At 36.4% G+C, this 26,025-nt stretch overlaps 2 protein-coding genes across 5 annotated transcripts; one reads left to right on the top strand and one right to left on the bottom strand.

The window, feature by feature from the left end:
* Positions 1–1,275: 1,275 nt before the first annotated feature.
* Positions 1,276–20,427, top strand: LOC109030775 (uncharacterized). Of its 4 annotated transcripts, XM_072298962.1 has the most exons (10): positions 2,271–3,528; positions 3,887–4,030; positions 5,652–5,833; positions 7,036–7,127; positions 7,914–8,115; positions 12,682–12,835; positions 15,770–15,956; positions 17,086–17,360; positions 18,238–18,457; positions 19,637–20,427. In XM_072298962.1, the coding sequence occupies exons 7-8, from the start codon at positions 15,880–15,882 to the stop codon at positions 17,318–17,320; spliced, it is 312 nt and encodes a 103-aa protein (XP_072155063.1). In that variant the 5' UTR covers positions 2,271–3,528; positions 3,887–4,030; positions 5,652–5,833; positions 7,036–7,127; positions 7,914–8,115; positions 12,682–12,835; positions 15,770–15,879; the 3' UTR covers positions 17,321–17,360; positions 18,238–18,457; positions 19,637–20,427. The 4 variants fall into 4 exon arrangements, with proteins under 4 accessions (XP_072155064.1, XP_072155063.1, XP_072155065.1 ...); XM_072298963.1 differs by lacking the exons at positions 2,271–3,528; positions 15,770–15,956; positions 17,086–17,360; positions 18,238–18,457; positions 19,637–20,427 and adding an exon at positions 1,276–1,486; XM_072298964.1 differs by lacking the exons at positions 7,914–8,115; positions 15,770–15,956; positions 17,086–17,360; positions 18,238–18,457; positions 19,637–20,427 and adding an exon at positions 7,524–7,747 and having other exon boundaries at positions 2,273–3,528.
* A 509-nt stretch (positions 20,428–20,936) lies between these two features.
* LOC140224337 (uncharacterized) lies at positions 20,937–25,135 on the bottom strand. The gene is made up of 2 exons (XM_072298960.1): positions 22,247–25,135; positions 20,937–21,869 (listed from the first exon to the last, which is right to left on the bottom strand). Exons 1-2 carry the CDS (start codon positions 22,985–22,987, stop codon positions 21,741–21,743), a joined length of 870 nt encoding a protein of 289 aa, XP_072155061.1. The 5' UTR covers positions 22,988–25,135; the 3' UTR covers positions 20,937–21,740.
* Positions 25,136–26,025: the final 890 nt, after the last annotated feature.

Raw genomic sequence — 26,025 nt, 5'->3', positions numbered from 1 at the left:
ATTAATTTTAATTTATTGAATCATTAGCCGTTAAAACTGTCATCTTCTCTGCTCATTTAGAAGTATTTCATCAATTCGAGACGAAGCTTTAACCCCAGGGCCAACGAGAATCAAGAAGAAACCACGGGAAGTGCGGAGGAACCGAAATTTAGAGTGGATCTTCACAGGTAGGTACGAGTCGTTTTTCTTGTATGTATTCCTTCCATCGCCTCTCCCATTTTTCCGAAAATTCAGTGTAATGAACCGATAGGAAATTGTACGGCCGTTATTATGAGTCCTATGATGTTTTCCTCTAAGATTGAAAGTTTAAAAGTAAAACTGAGGAGAAAGGTCGCTGATCATAACATTTTTTGCCTGCGCCCTTTTTAAAACCCTTATTTTTGGTCTCGAATATCATTTTTTCGAAAATGTTGTGTAATGCACCGATAGGAAATTTTACGGCCGTTATTTCGGGTCCTATGACATTTTCCTCTAAGATTGAAAGTTTAAAAGTAAAATGAGGAGAAAGGTCGCTGATCATAAGAATTTTTGCCTGCGCCCTTTTTAAAACCCTTATTTTTGGTCACGAAAATTATTTTTTCGAAAATGTTGTGTAAGAACCGATAGGAAATTTTACGGCCGTTATTATGGGTCCTATGACATTTTCCTCTAAGATTGAAAGTTTAAAAGTAAAATGAGGAGAAAGGTCGCTGATCATAAGAATTTTTGCCTGCGCCCTTTTTAAAACCCTTATTTTTGGTCACGAAAATTATTTTTTCGAAAATGTTGTGTAATGAACCGATAGGAAATTTTACGGCCGTTATTTCGGGTCCTATGACATTTTCCTCTAAGATTGAAAGTTTAAAAGTAAAATGAGGAGAAAGGTCGCTGATCATAAGAATTTTTGCCTGCGCCCTTTTTAAAACCCTTATTTTTGGTCACGAAAATTATTTTTTCGAAAATGTTGTGTAATGAACCGATAGGAAATTTTACGGCCGTTATTTCGGGTCCTATGACATTTTCCTCTAAGATTGAAAGTTTTAAAGTAAAATGAGGAGAAAGGTCGCTGATCGTAAGAATTCTAGCCGCGGCCTTTCTCCGTGAGCCGGTGCGAGAAGAACGGAGCTGAGGTGGATTCTTTGCCAAACTTCGTGAACGATCGACTATAGCTGTGTCCCCGTAAGAAGCTATGGTAAAGAATCGATAGTGCGATATTCGAGTAGTCGCATGCGATACGATATTCGATATTTGTTCAGCTGTTAGGATTCAACATGGCGCCAGCCATGCACGTTTTCTTAGCTCTACCACGCCGGTGCCGGTGCCGAATTCTGGATCGCTCAATTAATATTACTTTATTTAATCATTAGCCGTTGAAACTGTCATCTTCTTTGCTCATTTAGAAGTATTTCACCAATTCGAGACGATGATTTAACCCCAGGGTCAACGAAAATCAAGAAGAAGCCATGGGAAGTGTGGAGAAACCGAAGTTCTGAGTGGATCTTCATAGGTATGAGTGAACGAGTCGTTTTTCTGGTATTGCTTTCAATCGCCTCTCTTTCAACTAAATCGAGGAAGCTTACACTACTGACTCCTCTCGTAGTGATGTTCCCATAACTTACGATGTTACAGTAGAATTGTCATCAGACTCCTGTGACGAAAAATGTCTTTTTGTCTGTTGCTGGACTCTTGTCTTGGAGACTCTGCTATGGACCAAGAGCTATTTCTTTATCTCCTCTTATCTTATCTAGTCAATCAATGAATGCAGACCGGTTCTTGAAACTCTGTTGGTATGCCAGGACAAGATAGGAATGTGTGAGCTTTGCGCCTGGAAGACCTTGATCCCCTAGGCCTGGGCATGCTGATAAGAGTTTCAACGATCGATTCCTGTGTGTGAGACTGAAGCTACCTTTAAAGAAGGAACTTCTGAGCACAGTGAAGAGTGTTTTACAGGGTTTTTTTTCCCAATCCCCTGCAAATAGCAAGAACTGTGAATACTGTTGCTACACCTATTGATGGTCCTAGTTCGGACTCCATTGCCAGCAGCCTGATTGTTGAAATTTTTTGTTTGTCGGGACGACAAAGATGACATAGGTTAAAAGGCGGAGCGTGATTGGTCGGCTATGTCTTATCGCTGCTTTGTCGTGTCTATGTCGGGTTGACCTCTCGACAAGCTAACGGCACCTCTTAAGTTTCCGACAGTATATCGATCATTCCACCTGACAAAGGCTTGATAAAGCAGCGATGAGACATAGCCGACCAATCACGCTCCGTCTTTTAACCTATGTCATCTATGTCGATCCGACAAACAAAACATATCAACAATCAGGCTGCAGGTATTTCCCGCCTGAATTTCCTCTTCAAGAATTGTAATTTCCTCATTCCCCGTATGTCCTGTAACTCTTTCCTTCTTTCACTTTCATGTCGTTTAATCTCTAAAGGAAAGAGTTAGTTTGTCTGCATGTAGTCATGCTGTGATAAAGAGGCCAATTTCATCATTTTGAAAGCTCACCTAGACCATCTCTTCCCTGCGAATCGATAGCTTAGCCTTTGTTTCCCATGATCATTTTTCTTCCTTTATTCAATGGGCCAGTTGCGCTGTTAACAGAATCATGTTTTGATGCGTGGTTCTAGTAGATCAGCATTAAGTAAACAGATCCGTCCCAACAGCAACTCTCTAGGTACCTTGATTATTAACCGAGATATTTGGCCTTGACACACTTGACTTATGGCGTCATCCACTGCGGAAGTGCATAACATGATATTTCCTACCATGGTGGATGACTTTATAAGTCGAGTTTTTAAAGGCGAGATACCTCGGTTAATATTCAACATAGAAATTTGCTGTTTGGCCAGATCTTATAATTTTTAGTTGATCTGCAAGAATAAAGTATCGTTACACGATTCTGAGACCAGCAAGACTGCCCCATCCTTCCACTCTTATGTTCTATGTTATATTTCCATTGTTTCAACCCTAAATTTTTCACAATTACCTGTTTACTCTGCTCTCAAGAGGTGTCGTCAGCTAAGTTGGCACTTGTTTACATTCCACTTGCAAGCAATAGATGATATTAGTAGTGAAGTCATCATAGGGATTCTCCATTGTATCGAATTGGATCCATACAATAACATTGGCGTAACCTCTTTCAATGCTACTATAATGCGAATAAATCGATATGTATAACGCTTTTTTGTGACGTGCCACTAATAGCGTCTATTGAGATGCAATTGTCCAACAGCTATAGGGGATTGACGGCAGCCTGATCGTGAGCTTAGTCAATCCTTGATTTCTGTTGGACTACTACATTGTAGTTGCTTGCGAATGCTATGTATTCAAGTGCCAACTTAGCTGACGACACCTCTACCTCAAGTTAGCAGTATTACTTCTGATAGTTTTACACAAGTTTGTCCTTTCTCTTGAAGGCATAAAGTTATTTGACCAATTTTATCTACTCTCCACCGTCAACCTTCTCTGGTATTGACTTGTGCAACACTCAAGAATATTTATTTTCGGTTCACAGTGTACTCTCCGTTTTTAATTGATCAGAATGGGTATGTAGAGACCTTAAATTAATTCAAAAAGAACTAAAGCATTTTGCCATATTCTTTGTATCTTTGTAAACTTTATTTGAGAGGAGTTAAACTCCTGTCTGAGGTAGCAACTTCAGCAGTAATCTTACTGTATCACTCTCCGCACTGTACGACTGGCTAAATGATCTGCTATAGACTGTTTACACAAGTAAAAGTAGTCAGCAAAAAATCGATTAGTCTCTTAGTGAGTGGTATTATTTTCGGAAGGTTGCCTTTGCAACAAATTAAAAACCTGCTCATCATATTGCAGGTACATGAAAAAAAGAAGCCCGAAGAATTTTGTTGCCCTCTTCCTAATGTAGATTTCTCCTTTTTACAGATTTAAAAACATATCAAAATGGCGCCAGAGCCACTGGATATCTTTGAGCATGAGTTGCTCTTCAAAGCAACGGATATCTCTGAGCATGAGTTGCTCTTCAAAGCAACCAATTTTACCAAACTGGCCTCCGTAGATATGTGTCAGGTATGAATTATAAATGTTGTTCATTAAGTAAAATAATTTTGTTAATCAATGAGAACTGGAATAATTTTTAGGACCAATAGCTCATATTTTTTCTGTTCTTTTTTTCTTAAATTTTAGTTCAAAACCTGTCAAAGATCCCTCCTAAAATGTTGCAGGCTCAAGAAATTAATTTCAAATTTAGAATTTTGCTTTTTAAATTAACAAGTTCTTTTGAACAACCACTTACAGCTTAAACACAGCTTACAGGCGGGAATAATGACTAACATTATGCATACTAATGCATCAAATATAATGGAAAGATGTCCCTTAACTTTTTAGTCCATCGTTTTTTCACCAACATTCTGTAATCTACTTAGTACAACTTTGATAGGTATGAGAACATTGTGTTTTTATGGAGGAAAACTTTAGTTTAAAGTGTGAACAAAGTTATGTCGAAGCTGTACACCAAAGTGAGAAATTATGTGTCTCCATCGCAGTGTTTCATAATTTCTGTTCCTATTTATTTTTTTTTTTGTGAAGGGAAGCAAGCCAACTTTATGACTTGAAATTTGTATAGAGTATTCTGCTAATTATAAGAGTGAAGAAAAATTAAGAAAACTTTCCAGAAGTTATGAAGTTTTAGAAGTTATGAAGTTATGAAGTTTCGGAAAAGAACATAAAGTATGTCAGGGAGTCTGCAACGTTCAAACAGAGATACCTGGTTTTGCTCTTAGGTCATCGCCATAGTTCTTAAGCAACAACTCTTCACCACCATATTCCAACATATGAATTACATTTCATCATCAAAAGACATTAAATAGCTTAAACAAAAATATTCACCCTGATTACCAAGATTAATTTTCCATTTGACTGGTACATTTTCCAAAAAAAAAAAAAAAAAAAAATCAAACCTTGTGAATGAATGCTCTTCAAAGGAATATTGGGATTTAATTTATAGTGAAGGAAATAATTTCAAAATAATTTTGCACCAGTGGAAATTATAATCATATCCTGGTCAGTTCAACCATTTTTACTATTCAAATTTAAACCGGAGGTTGATAAGCTCCCAATGATAAGATTTACATTCTTCTAATGCATTGGTGTTAAACTTTCTGCTCATTATCCAAAAGAGGTTGAAAAAAGTTCCCAGCTTTCATTCATGCAGAATTGATGTGCGTCTTGTTTTCCAGATTTTTGCTTTATAATGTTTGTCAAACTGAAGCAGAGAAATTTTACAAGGTATTAAGTTAAAATTCGGTGTCAGATTTCAAGATATAGCCTTCATGATGACTTATTCTTTCTGGCACTCACCATCTCTTGAATTCGCAGCTTGGCTGCACAATTTTACATGTTAATTTTTGAAGACACCTCAGAAGGGTGGTCCAGTGTTCCATTTTCTACTACATGGTTCCATAAGAAAGTGGTGGGTGTGTTGGTGACTGAATATTTAAATTTATTGCAGCACTCCACAATTTGATAAAAAAAAAAGAGCTTTATAGAATAAGGGAAAAGCTTATCAAGGCTCTCATGAGGTGCACCTTAAAAGCCTGCAAGAGAAGCAAAATGCATTTAGGTATGACAAAGCTGAGAAAAAATTATTTATACTTACTTATTTCGCTTACCTGTCAAATACATTTTTCAGTACCTGGAGGCATACATGAGGAATATTAGAAACCTCTACCATAACTCCTCAGCAGTAAAAGAAATTAATTTTGCTGAAGCTGCGATGGTGATTCAGAATTCATCGATTATCTTTGCCAAGAATGTTGACTCAATTTGGGCAAGAGCTATGAACATACGGCTTGCTTTATCTGCTACCATGAAGTAAGTGATCAAAGTATTTTTTCAGGGTCTTTACTCTTTCAATAGGCACTAGATGAAGATTCGCCATGTACATCCCACAAACCAAGTTAGGAAACATATGGCACACATCGCCGATTCGCCAGTACATCCCAAACAAGTTGGCAAACACATGGCAGTCTGAGGCGCTTTAAGGCCCTCTCTCATGCATAGATGCGTCCGTCATCTGTCATGAATTTGATGCAATTGTAGTTCATATTTTCACCAATAGAAAGTATATAATGCCATATATGCATAAACAGTGGATTTCAAGTTTTTAAGCTTCTAAGTTTTAAGGAAATGGCGCTCAAAGTTTTCAAAGCTGTGCATGTTTACGTCTGTACAGCAAAGAGGGTTTGGTTAAGGAAATCATTTTAGATGAACGAGCAAATCTTTTTAGAAAAAATGAGCTCTAGGAACTTAAATTTAAAGCAAATTCAATGGAAGGGCTTGGGAGACAAGGGGGATGAGTGCAACTTTTGAAAATTTTTAGATATAAATGATTTAAACTAAAACTAGTCCTAGAATATATTCTGTGAAACAGCCACCACCAAAATCCAATCTCTAAACATCAAAAACTGAGTTTGAACTCTCTCTCCACCATGAGGCTCCATCCTACTTTGAACTTTTCAAAACCTACTCTTGAAATAGCAAATACTGCTCTTAGCATTCTTGTCATCCAAAGCCCTCAATTGAAACGACGTATGCGAAAACGTCTGTTGTTTTTCGAAAACCTGGAAACTCAGAGAATTTACAGTCGCCCAGAAAAGTCAGGAATTTAGGGAACTTCTGAAAAATATTGGAATACTGCGAATAGCGTACCTGCTTAGCAACTTCAGGTAGTGCCACTGAAGAGAGTGGGAACAATTTCGTAGTGTCCTTTCCTGTCAATTAACTGATCAAATTTTCTATTATTCCATTAGTCAAACTGTCTATTCATTGACCTGTTAGATTAACCAGTCAAATTGTTTGTCGATCAACCAATCAAATTCTCTGTCGATCAATAAGTTGGATCATCTGTTTCATTGACTAGAAGTCTCTCCATTGACTAGGCAAATCCTTTGTCCATGGACCATTCAACTCCTCTTTTGATCAATCAGTTGAATCTTCTTTCTATCGATAAGTCAAGTTTTCTATTAATGGAACTTCCTATCCTAATCAATTTGCGTTTTTTTTTCTATTTTTAGATAAAATATTGATATGAAACTAGACAAGAAAGAGGACAAATTAGCAAAGCAATCAGATAAACTTGTCCTTCCCACCTCCTTGCGAATCAAAAGTAAGTTTTGATCTTGAACTATTGGCTTGAAATAAATTATTTTGTGGTAGATGAGTGATTTCCCTCTCATTTAGTTTTCTCAAGAATTAAACGCGGTGCATTTTACTTTTTTCAAAAACGATTGTATCATAGTTTGGCTGCAACAGAATCTGTCTTTAATAGCACGCTGTCATGTAAAGTTTATTTTTGCAACTGCTGAACTCACAATATTTCTCAAAAAAAAAAAAAAAAAATGTTGTATGATACATTGAACATACGTATAAAGATTGCATTGAGTGCCTCCACAAATAATATTCAGTATTATGCAGTTTCTTTAAAACATTTTTTCCGCATTTTCACTCTGCTATTTATTATGAAGCCTACATTAACAAAACCCTCTAATTTTACTGTGATCAGGGGCCAACAATCTCATGTGGAAAAATGTTCATACCAACCTGATAAACATTCCCGTCTTAATCTAACTATAAGTTACCCTTGATTTTTGAAGAAACATCAGTGGAGGTTGCCAATTCTTTTCTGCTGTGATCGGTAGAAATAATCCAACAAAAATTGATTCACAACTTTTCATCACCTAAGCACAAGATTATTTGGTTATTGGGATATTGAAGAGAAATTAAATGGTATGTTGATCTATTTTTTTCCTGAAAAATCTATGTTGTAATGTAAAGTTCTCCTCTGTAAATTCCCAGCATATTTCCAGATTCGACTCTTTAGGTTGTATCCCTTTTCATGTCCTCACAATATCAATAAAAATAAATTGTGGTAATTTTTGAACGACTTTCTCAGAGGCTGCCGAGCATCCTGTCCATGAGGAAATTTTCAATAATGACATGGATCACTCAATGATGGACGGACACAATCCTCTGTCCCCGCCTCCTCCAACACCACCGCCAACCCCTCCGCCTATGGACCTTCCCATGAACGATTCGCTTGAAAGTTTAAAAGATTCTCAAGATGAAACTGAAAAAGAACGCGAGTGACGGCATAAGTAAGTATAAAACGCTGAATGAACTTTCAGGCGTGGGCAAACTTTCTTGAATAAAACATGAATTTATTGGGAAAGCTGTATTTATTTTTCTTCCAATTTTTCAGACAATGAGCTTGTTCAGCAATTCGTAATTCTTGCATTTTTGGAAACTAGAGAGTGCACAGAGTTCACATGAATTTTCCCCGATTTTTTTGAGCAATATTAACCCACGAAATACGAGTCCAAAAGTCCGTATTTTGTGCTCCCATTTAAACGCGCGCCGCTTGGCCCATCTCAAAATGGCGCCCATTATCTCCGTCCGGCGGTGGCCACACTTTTGACCCGGCGTGCCGGCGAGGTACCTCTGCATGCCTCTGCCGTGTGTGGGTCGTGTAAACAAACGAAGATTGATAACACAAATGATCCAAACAACTCGAAATCTCTTAATTTTAATTAATTTCAATCCATTTTCGACTTCAACCAAGCATTTGGCAATAATATTCATCGTATTTTACAACCAGGAGCCACGGCCTATCGGCTCATTTTAAGGTGCATTCTGAAAATCAGTCTTACAAGTCCAGTGTCCAAATCCAGACTTTCTTCTTTTACTGTTTTTGACCATTCTCTTTTCATTTTCGCCTCAAATCAAGTGTTTTGCAGTTTCTTTGTCTTAAGTATGTGGTCTTGAATTCATTCAAGAGTTAGAAGTTCACCATTTATTTAGTATTATAAGCCTTTTGACCTCTCAAGCTTTACCGATATGATCTCATGTAGTTCAAGGTTTCTTTGGCCCAAACCAAGTGATTACACATCTGATGTGTGTCTTATGGCTCTTCAAATTCGCAGTTTAGAACTAAATCAGAGACTACAGTTACTTAATCCAGTTCTGCTCTCTTGTTCAATGTTTTTCATAAGTGTTTGTTCGTGTCTGTTCTTTATAAGTGACCACTGTAGTGCATATACACAGTTATGCTATCGGTACAGGTATTATTTCTTGTTTTCTTCAGTCAGGACTTTCTCTTAAGCGCAATAATTTACCAAAGAAATTCACCTAGTTGCATAAATAATTTGGTGTATAGATATTCTGATAATGTCTCCTTGCGGTGATGCAAAGTTTCTGAGATCTGTCACAAGTGGATTTTGCATTTAGACGGTCACTCTTGTCTGATAAAATTACTGCTCTAGCAGCTTCAAATTTATACTTTGATCTCTGATTCATCACTAAATGACACTCATGCGGTGTCATTTATCTTTAATCAGTTCAAAGCTATTTCGACAATGAATCATCAAAGGTCCGATCAAAGAAGGAATTTTCTGGTGAGTGCTGCGGCTGAACCGACATCACAACTCTACTATCGAAAGCATCAACTAAGACATGATCATTCGTCTGGAAGTGAAAATATTTGGCAACTAATCAGCAGGCCGATTATTGAAGGATTAGAGCAACCTGACAAGACATCAAATTCGGATATATTGCATGGATATGATAGGGCTATGTCTTTTCATGTCGGGCTGACATAGTTTCAATAATCGGGCAGCTGGTAGTTTAACAGGTAAGATTTGTAAAGTCACTTAGGTATCACAAGTTACATTTGCATCTCTTGTGGAACAGTTTTTGTAAGTATGCTTACCTTTGTGGAGATTAATTGATAACAAAACAAGCATATCAATGTCATAGCCTAACTAGAAAACCACTCACGTAGATTTACAAAGTTTCAGACTTACTGTTTCTCTTCGATTATAAAATCATGCAACGAAATGTTAAAAATGTCATCCCCAGATAACCTTAACCATGTTCCTGACTTATTCTTATGGGAGGATGCAAGTCTATGTTTTTTCAAAATCCTTCCATCCGTCTGTACCTGAGAAATTCAGTAAACCAGCCGACTTTCGGACTTTTAACAAGAATGGTCGGCAACTTTAACATTGAAATGATGCTTAGGTGTTTCTGAACAAAGGGATTTTATTAAAATTTTTGTTGGACAGGTTTGATTCACCCTGAATTCTTAAATAGAGAGAAAAAAAATAATTTCTTCACTCAAGAAAGACATGAAACTGACGAAGCTGTAGGTAAGGAAGTAGTTTTTGATTACTTCATTCCATGAAATATGATAAGCCTTGTTGCTGCAGGAAACACAACATACTAGCAGGAATCCTCAAGTAAATTTTCTGTCTTGTACAATATCTGTTGATACTTAAGTACTTGATGATACCTATGAAGTACAAAATTTCTGAAAAGACCCTGGGAATATCAGCAGAGTCATCTCAAAATTTTCTCTCAGGAACAAAACTAAAAATTGTGGAAGTTTCCTAAGAATGCTCTCAAGGCAAATGTACGTAGTATTCATAGATGAAGTGTAGCCTGCTACATATCATGTCGTATTCCTCTTCAAATATACATGCAGGTGAGTAGATTTTGAAATTTTAGGCGCACAATTTGCTTATGAAAGAAGCGAGCACTAACATGATTTCCACTTACCATTACCACTTCCTGATAAATTTTTATAAGTTGATGCTTTTGAAAGTTGAGTTGTGATGTCCGTTCAGCCACAGCACTCACCAGAAAATTCCTTCTTCGATCGGACCTTTGATGATTTATTGTCGAAATAGCTTTGAACTGATTAAAGATAAATGACACCGCAAGAGTGTCATTTAGTGATGAATCAGAGATCAAAGTATAAATTTGAAGCTGCTAGAGCAGTAATTTTATCAGACAAGAGTGACCGTCTAAATGCAAAATCCACTTGTGACAGATCTCAGAAACTTTGCATCACCGCAAGGAGACATTAACAGAATATCTATACACCAAATTATTTATGCAACTAGGTGAATTTCTTTGGTAAATTATTGCGCTTAAGAGAAAGTCCTGACTGAAGAAAACAAGAAATAATACCTGTACCGATAGCATAACTGTGTATATGCACTACAGTGGTCACTTATAAAGAACAGACACGAACAAACACTTATGAAAAACATTGAACAAGAGAGCAGAACTGGATTAAGTAACTGTAGTCTCTGATTTAGTTCTAAACTGCGAATTTGAAGAGCCATAAGACACACATCAGATGTGTAATCACTTGGTTTGGGCCAAAGAAACCTTGAACTACATGAGATCATATCGGTAAAGCTTGAGAGGTCAAAAGGCTTATAATACTAAATAAATGGTGAACTTCTAACTCTTGAATGAATTCAAGACCACATACTTAAGACAAAGAAACTGCAAAACACTTGATTTGAGGCGAAAATGAAAAGAGAATGGTCAAAAACAGTAAAAGAAGAAAGTCTGGATTTGGACACTGGACTTGTAAGACTGATTTTCAGAATGCACCTTAAAATGAGCCGATAGGCCGTGGCTCCTGGTTGTAAAATACGATGAATATTATTGCCAAATGCTTGGTTGAAGTCGAAAATGGATTGAAATTAATTAAAATTAAGAGATTTCGAGTTGTTTGGATCATTTGTGTTATCAATCTTCGTTTGTTTACACGACCCACACACGGCAGAGGCATGCAGAGGTACCTCGCCGGCACGCCGGGTCAAAAGTGTGGCCACCGCCGGACGGAGATAATGGGCGCCATTTTGAGATGGGCCAAGCGGCGCGCGTTTAAATGGGAGCACAAAATACGGACTTTTGGACTCGTATTTCGTGGGTTAATATTGCTCAAAAAAATCGGGGAAAATTCATGTGAACTCTGTGCACTCTCTAGTTTCCAAAAATGCAAGAATTACGAATTGCTGAACAAGCTATTATGTTGGCAAGTAAATCCAAAATATCTGAAACACCAAGGAAAAATATGCATAGTTTTCTACCTAAATAATGTTTTTATTGGAGGAAATTTACTGTGACGCTTTCAGGAAAGAAAAAAGAGAACTCGAAAGGAAACTACAAGCTATCTTATCGGAAAATATCATCAACATAATGCTGTCCTTCAAAGAAAGCTAGAACTTTGTTCACAAATACATAAAGAAAGTACTGGAATTAAAAGCAATAAAATTAAATATTATAAACGGGACAAAACAAAATGAACAGAGTCCCACAGAACAACCCGGACACAAAGCGTCACAATAGTATGGATGGTTTTCTTTATGAGATCAATCATTTCTTGATAATAATGATCAAAACACCCAGCTGTATCATAAGCGTAAAAATATTATTTTTATCTTACAGTGATGAGTTTGTTTCCAAGGATAATTTCTTTCAAAAAGTCTTTTTCAAAAGGTTAGCAACATTTGTCATGATAAATATTTTTTTCAGTGAAGGATGAATATTTCTTTCGCTGATTTTACTGTTAACTTTTTTCCTTTTGAAAAACTACAGCCATTTCAGGCTTGTACCCATTGTCAGGTTTTTAAACAAAAGATGAAAATAAAAACGTAATCTCGAATTATTTTCATTTTTTGCTTTATAACATGACAATGTGCTCAGGTTCAAAATAGCTGCAGCTATGTTTAAGGAAAAAATTCTTCAGTAAAATCAGAAAGAATTCATCCATTTATAAATCAACAGTGCTGATAAATTTAAACAAAACTTGATTTTTTCCCCCTCAAATCATGATTTAATGATTTCTTCATTTAATCTCTTTTCAGAATACGAAAAAATTCAGAGCGAGAAAACATTGTGTCTCTAGATAAAGTTTTAGCAAAAGCGTGGGAACCCATCCCTTTGGACAAAGGCAATCCGATTCGGCCTTTGGTATAACAAAGAGTATACAAGTTAGATACAAATGATCCGTCTAGTTTGGTTAGTATTGCTTTTCTGAATTTCTTTTCCATTTTCCTCTCTCTGACTTGTTCTGTGTTAATTGTAATATCTATAGGACTGTGATGTACATGACTTGAGTGCCTTTTTTGTAACTTGTAAAGGCCATTTTTAAGGAGCAAAATATAACATAAAAAAATGGGTTTGGTTCATCTGTGGATTGACTGATTTAATTTGGCTCAGGACCACTAATTTTCACGATTGTACATCTGTTTTTCAATACCCTCAAAAACACTTGCAGTATTCGATAGATGAAAAAAATTTCACAAATATTGATGGATCAAATAATCATGAGGTGGCAGGTCTTATGATTTATGAAACTCCACCAAATGAACTAATGCGCAATGGGTCTGTTGCAAGGTGCTGGGATTTACAAATTGATGCCTGATTTCTATGGCAAATTTCATGAAAAGAACGATGGTGCTACTAAATAAACTTGAAATGACCTCTCAAACTCAAAAAAAGCTGTTTTTGGAACCGACCCATTCGAAACGGTCACTTTTACACGGTAACGGATCCGCCATACTTGTGACGTGAAATGGTTCAACAGACCTGGTCTTTTCATCCATAGAGAAAAAAAAGGAGGTGTTCGCATCTTGAGATTTGTTTACCCTGTGACGTAAGTCGGTACAACCTGGCCAGCGAAATCTGGAATTCGAAGTATGAAAAACCGACCATAATATTCCATTTTTTGCTTAAATCAACTGATGAGACAATTTCAAGCACTTTTTATAGAATGACTTTTTTCCATAAATTACACCATTTCCAAGAAAATCAATGATAAAAGTCGCTGTACCGACCTACGTCATTAAAAAAATTCCAAAATGCCCGAAATGCAAACACCTCCTTTTTTTTCTCTATGCTTTTCATCACTTACAATGTATTTTCCCACAAGGAATTGGCAGCCGCTTTTCAAATGCAAATATCGAGTCAATCTATGATTTTTTGAACAAAATGGAATTCAGAAATGGATTCTTCGTACGTTTAAATGGTTAAAAACTTCATTAGATAAATAAGAACCGTTGGGATTAACCCTATTCTAAGGGAAGACTGTAATCAATGGGCGATTGTTTACATCTGCTCAGTGATAACAGACATGAACATTAGCTCAATACTCAGCCATTTTCATGAGTTTTTACTTTTTTGTCACTATTTGAAGGTAAGTTTCTTTTGTAAATCAATTTTTTAGTGCCTCAGGATCATGTTAAAAGCTGTAACAGTACACATTGTTACTTATTAATTCAGAACACACTCCGGCAGTCCAACGCTCAAACCATTGATGTTCTTTCAATGCGTGTAAATCATTCTTAACTCTTCAACAAACATCTCAATATCATTCAGAACGTTCCCACGTTTTATAAACTTATGTTACTTTAAATTCATGTGTGTTATCAATGTAACACTATTGGTACAGGAAAAATTAATCGATAAGTCTGGTAACGGAAGAAGGATTCTACATCTACTTTCCTTGCCTCCATCTAAAACATACCGGTCTCCTCATCTCATCAGTATTGTCAAAGGTAAGTTTTTTTTTTTTATCATCAATGATTGATACTATCATTTTGGTGTCTTCAGTGAAACATTGAAGGGTGAAATATTAAGAAATAACAAGTGACTCGTTACACCCAGGTTTGAGCGTTGGACTGCCGGAGTATGTTCTGAATTAATAAGTAACAATGTGTACCGTTACAGCTTTTAACATGATCCTAAGGCACTAAAAAATTGATTTACAAAAGAAACTTACCTTCAAATAGTGACAAAAAAGTAAAAACTCATGAAAATGGCTAAATATTGAGCTAATGTTCATGTCTGTTTTCACTAAGCAGATGTAAACAATCGCCCATTGACTACAGTCTTCCCTTAAAATAGGGTTTATCCTGTCGGTTCTTATTTATCTAATGAAGGTTTTAACCATTTAAACGTAAGTGGAATCCATTTCTGAATTCCCTTTTGTTCAAAAAATCATAGATTGACTTGATATTTGCATTCGAAAAGCCGCTACCAATTCCTTATGGGAGAATACATTGTAAGTGATGAACAGACCACGTCTGTCGAACCATTTCACGTCACAAGTATGGCGGATCCGTTACCGCATAAAAGTGACCGTTTTGAAAATCCAAATTTTAAGGCGTTTTAAAGTTGATTTTTTGGGGGTTTCCGGTGAAAAAAAAAACTCCGGGAAAATTCCTCTGACATCAGGAGCCTTAGTTCTTTCTATTCAAGCAATACAAAAAAATGGTGCAACAGGCCCATTACTTGAACATTCAAGCAACGAAAAAGGCTGAAATAAGCTTCTAAACAAAATTTGTCAGCGTTTTTATTTAGCATTGGTCACAAAAAATTTCCCATTCTCAAGAAAAACAAGAGTTTACTTGAATCAAATTGAGCTTTGTATACAAGTTTTTGTAGGCTTCTTAACTAAACAGCTTTCCTTCTTCGCCCTGCGTTGTTCAAAGTGTAAACAACATCCAACAGCTAAGCCTAAGCTCCGAGATTGAGGTTCGGTGTTCTTACCTCTGAGACTGTGAGAGTAATGTTAGGTGTGCAATTTATCTCAAATAGATCATGGTTTTCCTATGAGTAGGAAGTTTGAATACGTATATTGAAAAACGTTAATGTCTTGATAAGGAGTTATTTTTAATAATTGTTCTACATAAAATTTTGATGACAGAAAACAAGTGTTATAATGTGCAAATTCGCACTTGGTCTTTTTAGTGGTCTATTAAAAGATTACTCAGTGTATTAGAAATTTCCTCAATGACTTCCAGCATAACAAAAAAGTGATAAGGCAACTTCCATGCAATGATGAACCTGATTTTGATGGTGTATTGTATTGAACATCATCTAAACCAGCGAGAAATTTTCTCATTCATCTTTGTCATTTATCATAAGTTAATTTCATTCTGTGGTCTGCAGAGAAAAAAGAAGAATAGAGGAAAGACAGACACAGAGTCAGAAACGTTCATTGTGTCAGAAATGTTCACAAAGGGTGAATACTATCTTATCAATGGCCACGGGTTTGATCCATGGGTTCTAGCGGAATTCCACGCGGTACAGATGAAAAGACTGAAAGACGCTCCCAACAGGAAGTGAAAAATATTAGGTAAGTGAAACCATCTCTGAAAATAAGAGTTTTAATTATCTGCAGGAAAAGCAAAAGTGACCTTTGTCCACAAGAATTAAAATTGAGGTGCTGTTTACAAAAAGGTTCTTTGGTGCCCAGGACCCCTTATGTGGAAAACAGAGTAACTGATTCTCATAATTGATTGTTACAAATTACAAATCAAAACAGAAAAGAAAACATCATCAGGCCGAAAATCTTAGTTGGATCTCATTTGAATAATGGAATCCAAAACATTCTCCTAAGGTAATTGTACTCAATTTTTACTCATGCTCCGATCCTTATTTGTCAGAAGCTACAGTAGTCTTTCTTTTCTTTCTGATAGATTTAAAAAAATCACATTAATTTGTCTGTCAGGAGTGTCTGCAAGAATTGATCGAATATGATTCGGAAGTTAGGGTAGCGAGTTCGTGAAAAGTCATTGAAAACCTGAAAAAGTCGGGGGATTTTGCTGCGGACTCATGATTTCTTTCTTTTGATCGCAACATTTAATTATTCTCTATCACAACCACAAGCTCCATCGGGGAAATTAGAACTTTGGCCTTTAAGTTCTTGAATTTTGAATTTTTTCAAGTTTCGAAAACTTAGCGAGAGAAACCTTTTGTTGAAAGCATTTTTATAAGAAATTTCAGAAATAAAAACATTAAAAATGCATGAAAAAGTCTGAGAATGTAACATTCATGTAATTGAAGAGCTTGTGCATTTTTATACCTTTTTAAAAATTAATTTAACTATTTTGTCTTTGCATCTGTTTTAGAAATGTTAGATGCTGCTTCAGAGTATGAAGGAGGCGAGTTTTTTCTTATGTTGACCATTTTTCTAAACACAGATCAAGTTTGAAAGATAATTCGTCTTTTCCGGACATAAGAACGTAACTTTATTCCGAGGTGCAAAATTGGCATTGGTTTGCCAAGGCATTGGTTCGTTTCCTTTGAAAGAAAGAAAATAGGGGCAGAGATTTTGAAACATTGCAAACAAGATATGCATTTTTGCAGTTTCACTGTTGATACATACTGAAAATACTGCGGCTAGTAATATGCTAACAACTACTTCTACTTTTTTACTGGACATATTCACAAAGTTTGAAATCTATTTTTTTTTTGTTTTTCAGTGTCATCACAGAAGGCTCACTCAATCACTCAAGTGGAACACAAGCAGTTTTCGGTCAAGGTGCTAATCCCTCTGCATATATTCTACCTGTGTCTGCAGTTGTACCATGCCTAAGTTTTTTCCTATGTCGTCCACTTTCTGCATTTTTACTTTTGATACACAACCAAAACACTGTAGCAAGGAATGTGTTAACAATAACAACCTACTCTGCTGTGATAAGGATAGACGCTGTATGAACTTCACCAAATCTCTTCCAATCAAGAAGTAATTTTTGAGGTAATTATGGAATTTTTTTCCCTCAAAATTTTCTATCCAACTAAAAATTGTATCTAAAATTGCGAATCATCTTCTCTGTAAATTGGAAGGAGTATGTTTGCGACTTTCCCTTAAAATTCTTGCTTTTATCAAGATAGATCAGACAACATATAAATGCTCATAAGGCGTTCCTCTTTACCACAGCAGTAATCTGCTGTATTTATCCAGCTTGAAATTTATATTGTTTTGGTTTTCAGCCGGCATTATTATAGTGGGTTTCCTCTACCACTCAAAGTGGAACACAAGCATTCTTGTTCAAGGTGCTAATTCTTGTACATAAAGCTAAGCATTGGGGGTTATACCATGCCCAACTACCTCACTGTGTTTTTTAGTCTTTGGAGGAGGATCCTGACCTTACTGAACCTGTCGGTAGAGGACTGTGAAAGTACTGGCACTAAACATTTAGTCAGAAAGTGTTGAATAATTGGTCTTGTATATGTACTTTTTAATCTTTAAAGGGTTTCTGATGAGCTGCAAAACCTTCAAAAGTCAAGGAATCAATGCTGGCTTAGAAAAGTCAGGAAACTTGAGGTTCTGAACTCGTGGTCTAGCTAATATTTACAGTTATTTCAACGTCATTTTTTTTAAAACTTCAGTAATCTTCTGCTCTTTTCAAAGAATTTTCTTTGAGAATTTTAGACCACGCTGTTGGTTCAGTATCTTTTTAAAGAAATAAAGTAGGAGCAGAAATTTTTGAAGCACTACAACTGATATACGCTTCATGCAGTTTCACCATCGCTAACTACCTAATACATTGCGGGAAGCAACTTATTAACCATTACTTTTACTCCTGTGCTGTCTTCTTCCAGCTTGAAATTTTCATTGTTTTATTTTTCAGGAGGTTTCATTGGATTTTCTCTACAACGCGAAGTCAAACACAAGTAGTCGTGTTCAAGGTGGTAGTTCGTGTACATAGTGCAGCCTACAAGTGTCGGCGGCTATAGCATCCCCAATTTGCTTACTGTGTTTTCTGTTTTTTGAAGACTGATCTGCCTTCAACTCAGCCAGTCGTCAGAGGACTGTTGAAATACTGACCCAGAACATCCAGTTGAAAAGAGGTGAGTTCTTGGTCTTGTACCTATATTTTATAATCTTTACCAAGTTTCCAGTGGTCTGCAGAACCCAGAAATTGAAGTTAGAGTTTAATTGATGTGCATACAGGTAGAGTCAAAATATGTATTAAAGTGTGAAGTCATTCCTAATAGATGAGATATTTTAAAGGAGAAGAATGATTCTCCTCTCTCATGACAAGCTAAAACCTTAATTTTTTCATCATTTACACTTAGTTTGTACCTGACTAGAGTTTTAAGTATGGCAATCATTATTGAGTCTCAAAAAGCCAAGCCACATTGTGTTTGAGTACATTTGAAACAAACTGACGTTTGTATGAATTGTATTCCTATTTTCGACTTCCACCACCACCCAGTCCATCCAACAAAGAGTCAATGCAAGAACCTGCAATCTGCACTGTCCAAAAAGGATGGATAGAACGCTTCTAATTAAAGCAGTGAGAATGAAAAACTGGGAAAAATTAAAATGTTCAAAAAACTGCACAGTAGGTGGAATGGTCAGTGTTAAAAAGCTGTTTAGTGCCAAAAAAGGTGTACGGAAAGACACTCCAAACACTAAATTGCAATGGATGCACTGGAAATACGCATGGATGCGCTACTGTGCAGTTTAATGAGTCCCCTGAACATTGACATTTTTTCATCCTCACTGATTCAATTACAGCCCTCAAAGCAACCATAGAGACAGAATTTTGAAGTGCACATGTTTACTGAGAAAGAAAATATTGCTGGGTTAAAGGAGAATTTTTCCATTACAATTTTTTTATTTCATCATTAGCCTAGTTTTACGAAATTATAACAGGAAAGTACTCTTTTGATCTAACTATAGGCAGCTCTGCAAGGGCCAGCAAAAAGGAAAGTAATACCAAAAGATTCAAGATGGTGCGGTTATACCGTTGCAGAAATTTGTACCCCACAGAGCTCTCAACGCATCCTATTGATCGAGGCTTGTAGCCATCTACCACGTACTCCCTCTAACTTTATTTTGAATGATTGGCCAGTGCATCTTGTCCCTGTATCAGTACACGCTGGAAAAAATCAATGTAATAGGCCCTAATGATTTGATTGATTCTACAATTAAAGCAGTATATTTCAGAATTCAGCTTTTATTCAGTTTCAATTCAAAAGTTTCTCAGCAATTCTTATTATTTCTATTTCTGCATGTTCCAGATGGGCAAAGAAAATTTGAATTCCCAAATAAATTGGGAAGCATTGTTGGCTAGTCGAGTGCCAATCAGCTTTGACTTCAACGTCATGGATCATGTATCTGATGGTAATTACACCCATGTTCTTGTGGATACCTCGGATTCTTCTTCGCTTCAAAATTTTCCGCAAGATCCACCTTTTGAACTTAACAAAACTAGTTCCTCTGCTCTGCCTATACAAGACTCAATTCTTCAAGATCCAGTTGCTGATCTTATCCAACCTACTTCTTCTAGTCTGACTCTACAAGACTCGATTTTTCAAGACCCTGTTGTTGAGCCTACCAAACCTAGTTCTTCTATTTTACAAACTTCTCCTCTATCGTCTCAAAATTCGGTTCAAATTGACTCTCCTAAATTGAAAAAAAAAAAAAACATATTAATAAAAGACAAATGAAAAAAATGGCCGCAGATGCAGGGTCCAATAAATTAATGAAGCCAAATCCATGCCGTGATAATACTTCCTGTTATAAAAATTGTAAAAGCATTCTTGAAGAAGGTAGGAAAATAATTTTTGTTGAAAACCATGGTCTCAAAGACTATAACTCAAGGAAGAATTGGTTGTTACGTTGTATGAAGCAGGTCCCTGTGAAAAGGCATAGAAAGTAGGGTGGTGAGAAGGGTGTCCCACTTTGAGGGTCACCTCCGAATTTTGATGATGGTATCCTCTGAATCGTTGACCCCACTCATAAAAATAAGATTGCACTAAAGAAAAAAATTCTAAAAAAATTTTTAAGGGTTGCGCAGGGCCAAAAACCACTCCCCCCCCCCCCCAGAATAGGGCAAAATGCAGAATTTTGCCCATTTTGACGATTTTTTTTAACAACATTGTAATTGAGCTAGGGCTCTGAAAATTTCACAGTAAGAGCATATGATAGGGTACTTAGAAGAAAAAATTTTGTTCATGTCATCATACGTTTCCATTTTTTGCTATAAATCCTCAAAATCGGCTAAAAACGCGAAAATTTCAAGTTTATGCACTTTTTTTTTCCTGCCGATTTTTTCAGTTGCAGCAGTGTAATTAAACACGAGACATGTCATTAATTGTGATTTGACATTCACTTTAATCGAAATTCATTCCTTGATTAGCCCCCCCCCCCCCTCTTTTATTTTTTAGGTAACTCCAGCGTTGCCAAACTAGCGACAGGTACATAAGATTTTCTTTTTCTTTCCATTGAGGTTACACATGTTTTTTGAAAATTATGCTTACATATTTAATGTTTCATGGAAGTGGTACTTACTCCTAAAAAATAAGAAAAAGCGTCATGTGGAATTTGTCTAACAAAAATTGTATTCTATCAAAAAAGTTTTTTACAAAAATTGATGGGAATGGACCCTAACGGCAAATTCATTGTTTGTCTCTTTTCAAATATTTGACTACTGACGATTTGGTAATGCTAGGGAGTTCTTTTCTTTGATGTTCTACAACTTGTAATGCAAATTGCAGTTGTTTCTCGTCAGGCGTAATATCACAAAATTTAGCGATCAATGCAACACCTCTCTCCGCATGGTCATTTGTTACTTTCAAATGCTTACAAATTGATAGCCCCTTTTTAAAAGCTTCATTTTGGGACCAAATTCGAGGTGGAACTTTCAAAAAAGAAGTGTCAATACCTAAGCAGGTGAAGAAATTAATTGATTGTTTTGTTATAAAATCAGCCATAGTATAGGATGAAAATTCATTTAATTCTGTGACATTTTACCAACCTATTGAGGTAGTTGTCATTGCCTTCTTTATTTTCTAAGGCTTTCACCATTTTACTTTTTACGCTATAAGGGACTGATTCATCAAAAAAAGACAGAGGTGCCAATTCGTCACTAAGATACCATAAATGTCTCGAAAAAGTGGTCAAAGCTACCTCTGATACCCTCTTATCAATGCCTCTGTGTTCAATCAACTTTTTTATAAAGGACAAATCATTTTGAGGGGCACCTATTTGTATCTGACACGAGTACCATGCAAAAATATACACTTCAACGATGAATGAACAAATTCTTCGCAGGCCTTTTAATTCAGGATCGGTTAACTCGAACTGATGCCGAAACAGCCACAACCTCAGGCAGTAGAGAGCCTACGACATCCACCTTGCATGGGAGTACACCCCCGGTGCTCTAATTGTTATTGATTTTGTGGCACTGGGATCTAGAAGTATTAGGATCAGTTGTAACAGGTCTTTGTAATCCTTCCGTGGTTGAAAATCCTGCACAAAAAGGTTACAATCCTAAGTATGAATTCATGAAATTCAAAGGTAAAATCAAGAAAAAGGTCAAACCCATCCTCACTCTTTGCAATGTTGTGTTTTATGCGTCATAATAGTATGTTCTACTCTTGATCATTATTTAAACTTTCCTACTCTTTGAACTCACTGATAAAAAAATAATGTACTTGCCTCAATGCATAATTGTTTACTGTCAACCAATGAGCTGTCCCTAAAATTCAAATGATATTGAAAATCAAATCAAGTTTCGTTAAGATATAAATTCAAAATTCGTATTATAATCAAAATTAAGTAAATGGAGACCCAACACCTAAAAGAATAGTGGACATTAAATTAGTGCAAATTATGTATACACTCACCTTTAACTGAGTTTTTACAAATTTGAGTATTTTAATTCGGTCCTTTCCGAGTCTTTTCTTCATATCTTGATCTGTTGAATAAATTTTGACATCCGACTTGTTGATTTCTGGCCAATTCTGTTGAAACTTTTTGAAAAGCTCTACTTCAGGACTTGTTGTCTCACCCAGACACTCTTTGTAAGCATCTCCTAAAACCAGTTCCAAAATGTGATGGCGGCAGGCTAGGTACAACACATAATGGTTTAGTTTCTTTTGCAGAACGACCCTGCAACCTTTCACTTTGCCAGTAGTGGATGCTGTTGTGTCAAAATCCCAACATTTTACTTTTTTGACCAAATTCCACTCTTGAAGGATATCATGAACAGCTTCTGCTTGACTGACACCCTTTGAATCCTTTAAGGGAGGAATAGCAAGTAGTTTGTCGACATCTTGACCTGTAACCAATATGGCAAGTCTGTCTTCTTTTTGTTTGCCGGTGAGGCTGGGCAACAATTTACTGTCCCAGTGTACTACCAAAGGAGCAGAGGGTGCAAATTGTTCCTTGATGGACGTCGCAACTTCTTTACGAATCTTTCTTCTTTGACAATTCACAGCAGATTTGCTTATATGAAGTTCCTCCGGGCTTATGCCCAGCATATGAGCAGTTGATGCAATTATTCCAGTGGTTGCCCGTGCACTAACTTTATTTCTATCCAAGAAAGATATCACAGATTTATTCAAAATTTTCCTTCTAAGCTTCATAGGTGGTTGTGATTCAAGAGGAGTAGGTGCTTTTCTTTTCAGCTCACGGTCACTGTTGGAAGAACTTTCGGTATTTTTTTGAGAATCTGACTATGAAGTTGAGGCATTTGATGGCGATTCAACAGTTTGGACAACTTGCTTTTTCGAAAGTGTTTCCTTTTCTGCAAATTTCTGGTACCGAGCTTTGCGTGCTGTTTTCTTACTTTCCTTTTTCTGGAAAATAGCATCTTTGGAAGCGAAACTTCCAGGTCTTCCAGGTTTTCTCTGTTGCAGTAAAAAATTCCGATCCTCTTTAAGTGTTATCATGTTCAATGCATTTTGATGTGCGATGTTGAAAACATTATCGAGGGAATTTTTAAAGTCTGACTCAGCTGTGATTTGCTTTACAGTTCTTCGATGTTTATTTTTCCTTAATGCCGTCCACTTTCCATGAAGTTTCAATATCTTCCGATCACAGTTTATTCGATCTATTATTGGAATATTGGCTTTAGCCCAAAAAATCATGAGTTTCTTAAAAACTTTCTTCGCACTTTCAGAAGCACTTTCATTTTTTCCATGCACGTTATATAAAAGAAACCGCAATACTTGATCGATACTAGGTAGTTTAACGCCCGTAATGTCACGATCATAATTTTTCAACAAGTACAATTTGTGTCTCTTTTGTAATCCCGGCGGCATTCTTAAAAATTCACTAAATCATCACTAACTTTAAGAAAGAAACTTGAACTGTCACAATTCTGGCGTCTTCACCCTTTCAAGATTTTACCGGTACTAACGAGAGATATGGGAATCTTTCCAGCCCCCAGAATCGGCGACGCCAACACAGAGGCGTAGGATGCAGGGGTGCAGTTCCAGGCTTATCAATCAAGTCTGCCAAATTCACAAGAATCCGCGAAGAAAAGCTAATTAAGCCATAATTACGCGGCATCGGTAGCAGAAACGCGGAGATTTTGCAGAGATTTGGCATCAAAGTTCAACCCTGTTTTGACTGCAATATAACTAGACAGAAGAAGCCGAGCCGAGCGGTCGGCCAACGCGCGACGTTGGCTTCGACAGTCAACCCTCCTTTCTCCTCCCCCTCTGCCGCGCCATGCCGAAACTGCTGTACGCTGTTTTAAAGCAGGCAGAGGCTTATGCTTGTAAGTATTCACATTTGCGTTAGCCCATACGACATCAATAAACCTTAAATACCTTGAACAATAACATTAAGATAAAATATAAGAAAATTGCATAATCTTGAAATTTTCGCGTTTTTAGCCGATTTTGAGGATTTGTAGCAAAAAATGGAAACGCATGATGACATGAACAATTTTTTTTCTTTAAAGTACCCTGTCATATGCTCTTACTGTGAAATTTTCAGAGCCCTAGCTCAATTACAATGTTGTTAAAAAAATCGTCAAAATGGGCAAAATTCTGCATTTTGCCCTATTCCGGGGGGTGGTTTTTGGCCCTGCGCAACCCTTAAAAATTTTTTTAGAATTTTTTTCTTTAGTGCAATCTTATTTTCATGAGTGGGGTCAACGATTCAGAGGATACCATCATCAAAATTCGGAGGTGACCCTTAAAGTTGGACACCCTAGTGGTGAGTCAAGCCGCTCCTTTAATACAGAATATAAATTAAACATTAATGGCATTGAACAAATTGTTTGTCCTAAATTTTTATGTGCCCCCTTAGATGTCAGCCTAATGGCTCCGCCACGCTCTGAACACAAGTTCCTTTGGCAATCACGCCAAAACCGATGTCAGAGGTAAACATACACCTCCCAACAAAGCTGAAACTGATTGGATTAGGTATGCCACACAATTCATTGACAGTAATTGAAAAGCCGAGTTTTTGAAGTCATCCACCGCGGTGTTGACACCCTTGGTTTCTTCCACCTTCCTTTCATCAGCCAGTGTGACGCACATTTGCACTCGTTACTTAACATGAAACTCTGATGAAAGCGAGGTGGAAGAAACCAAGGGTGTCACTACCGCGGTGGATGATGTCAAAAATCCGACTTTACAAAGGGCGATATCTTGGTTAATATTAAATGTAGAAAGTTGTGGTTTGGACAGATCTTATTAATTTTAGCTAATCTACAAGAATTGAGTATCAAAACACGATTCTGTGACTAATGCATCTAACCTATTAATATTATATCTCTATAAGATTGCTTCGCACGGTGATAAACCGTCATTAATGAAATTACACCATGTTATAACAATAACTTTTGTATTAATATATTTTACTATACCTATTATGCCCATATTTATATTTTTTAATATAATTATTCAGAAGCTACAAAATATTTTTACATGTGGGGGCTGTTGTTGTACCCATCAGCAAAAACAAAAAACATGTTTGCGAGTATCAATTTTGTAAATATGGTAGTAATTTATAGACCCAGCAGTCTTGAAATTAAAAAATAAATAACTGTTGTAAGAAGATGTATTTATTAATTTCAATAAATAAAAAAGGCAAATTTTGAGATGTTGCTCTACACTAAAAACATTAAATGAAAAATCATACAAAAGAATAAACTTAAAAAATATAAAATCATGAGTGTGACAGACATTTTGAGATCTTGCGCTAGACCTAAAAAAGTAGTCAAGTTATTTATTTTAATTGAATAGCAACTTGAATTGACAATAAATTTTGAAAGAAGATATAACATGCTCTGAAATTTTGGAAATTGGAATTGGAATTTTGAATTTATCATCATTTAATAACAATTTAAATTTATAATCTGGAAAAATTAAATTATTCCGGAAAATAATTTCGGACTTTTAATGTGAAGTACCAGTATTGTGATGCCTTGCATTTCAAAAAAGAGGAGGTGAACGGCCATTTTAACAGATGCTGTCATAATGGTCTTCTCAGACTTGCCGAGCCTGGAATCGAAGACCAACTTCGCGACCTCTTCTCCAAACCTATTTTCATGACCAACATTTTGAGGTACAACAGTTGTATGGCTTTTGCATCTCTGTCTGCTTCCGAAGCTCATATAATTTTGAACCAAATCTTCTGCTATTGAATACGAAAAATCATGGAGAAT

The sequence above is a fragment of the Bemisia tabaci genome, chromosome 3, assembly GCF_918797505.1.
Source record: "Bemisia tabaci chromosome 3, PGI_BMITA_v3".
NCBI lineage: Eukaryota > Metazoa > Arthropoda > Insecta > Hemiptera > Aleyrodidae > Bemisia > Bemisia tabaci.
This window is presented reverse-complemented; position numbering and strand designations above follow the sequence as displayed.

Bases quoted from the DNA above. Each gene is read 5' to 3' on its own strand.
- LOC140224337 (XM_072298960.1), bottom strand. From the start codon at position 22,987: ATGAAGCTTAGAAGGAAAATTTTGAATAAATCTGTGATATCTTTCTTG. The intron at 21,870-22,246 runs GTGAGTGTATAC...CTTTTTGTGCAG, and splicing joins TTGTAAAAACTCAGTTAAAG to GATTTTCAACCACGGAAGGA.
- LOC109030775 (XM_072298962.1), top strand. From the start codon at position 15,880: ATGGGTTCTAGCGGAATTCCACGCGGTACAGATGAAAAGACTGAAAGA. The intron at 15,957-17,085 runs GTAAGTGAAACC...TTTGTTTTTCAG, and splicing joins CAGGAAGTGAAAAATATTAG to TGTCATCACAGAAGGCTCAC.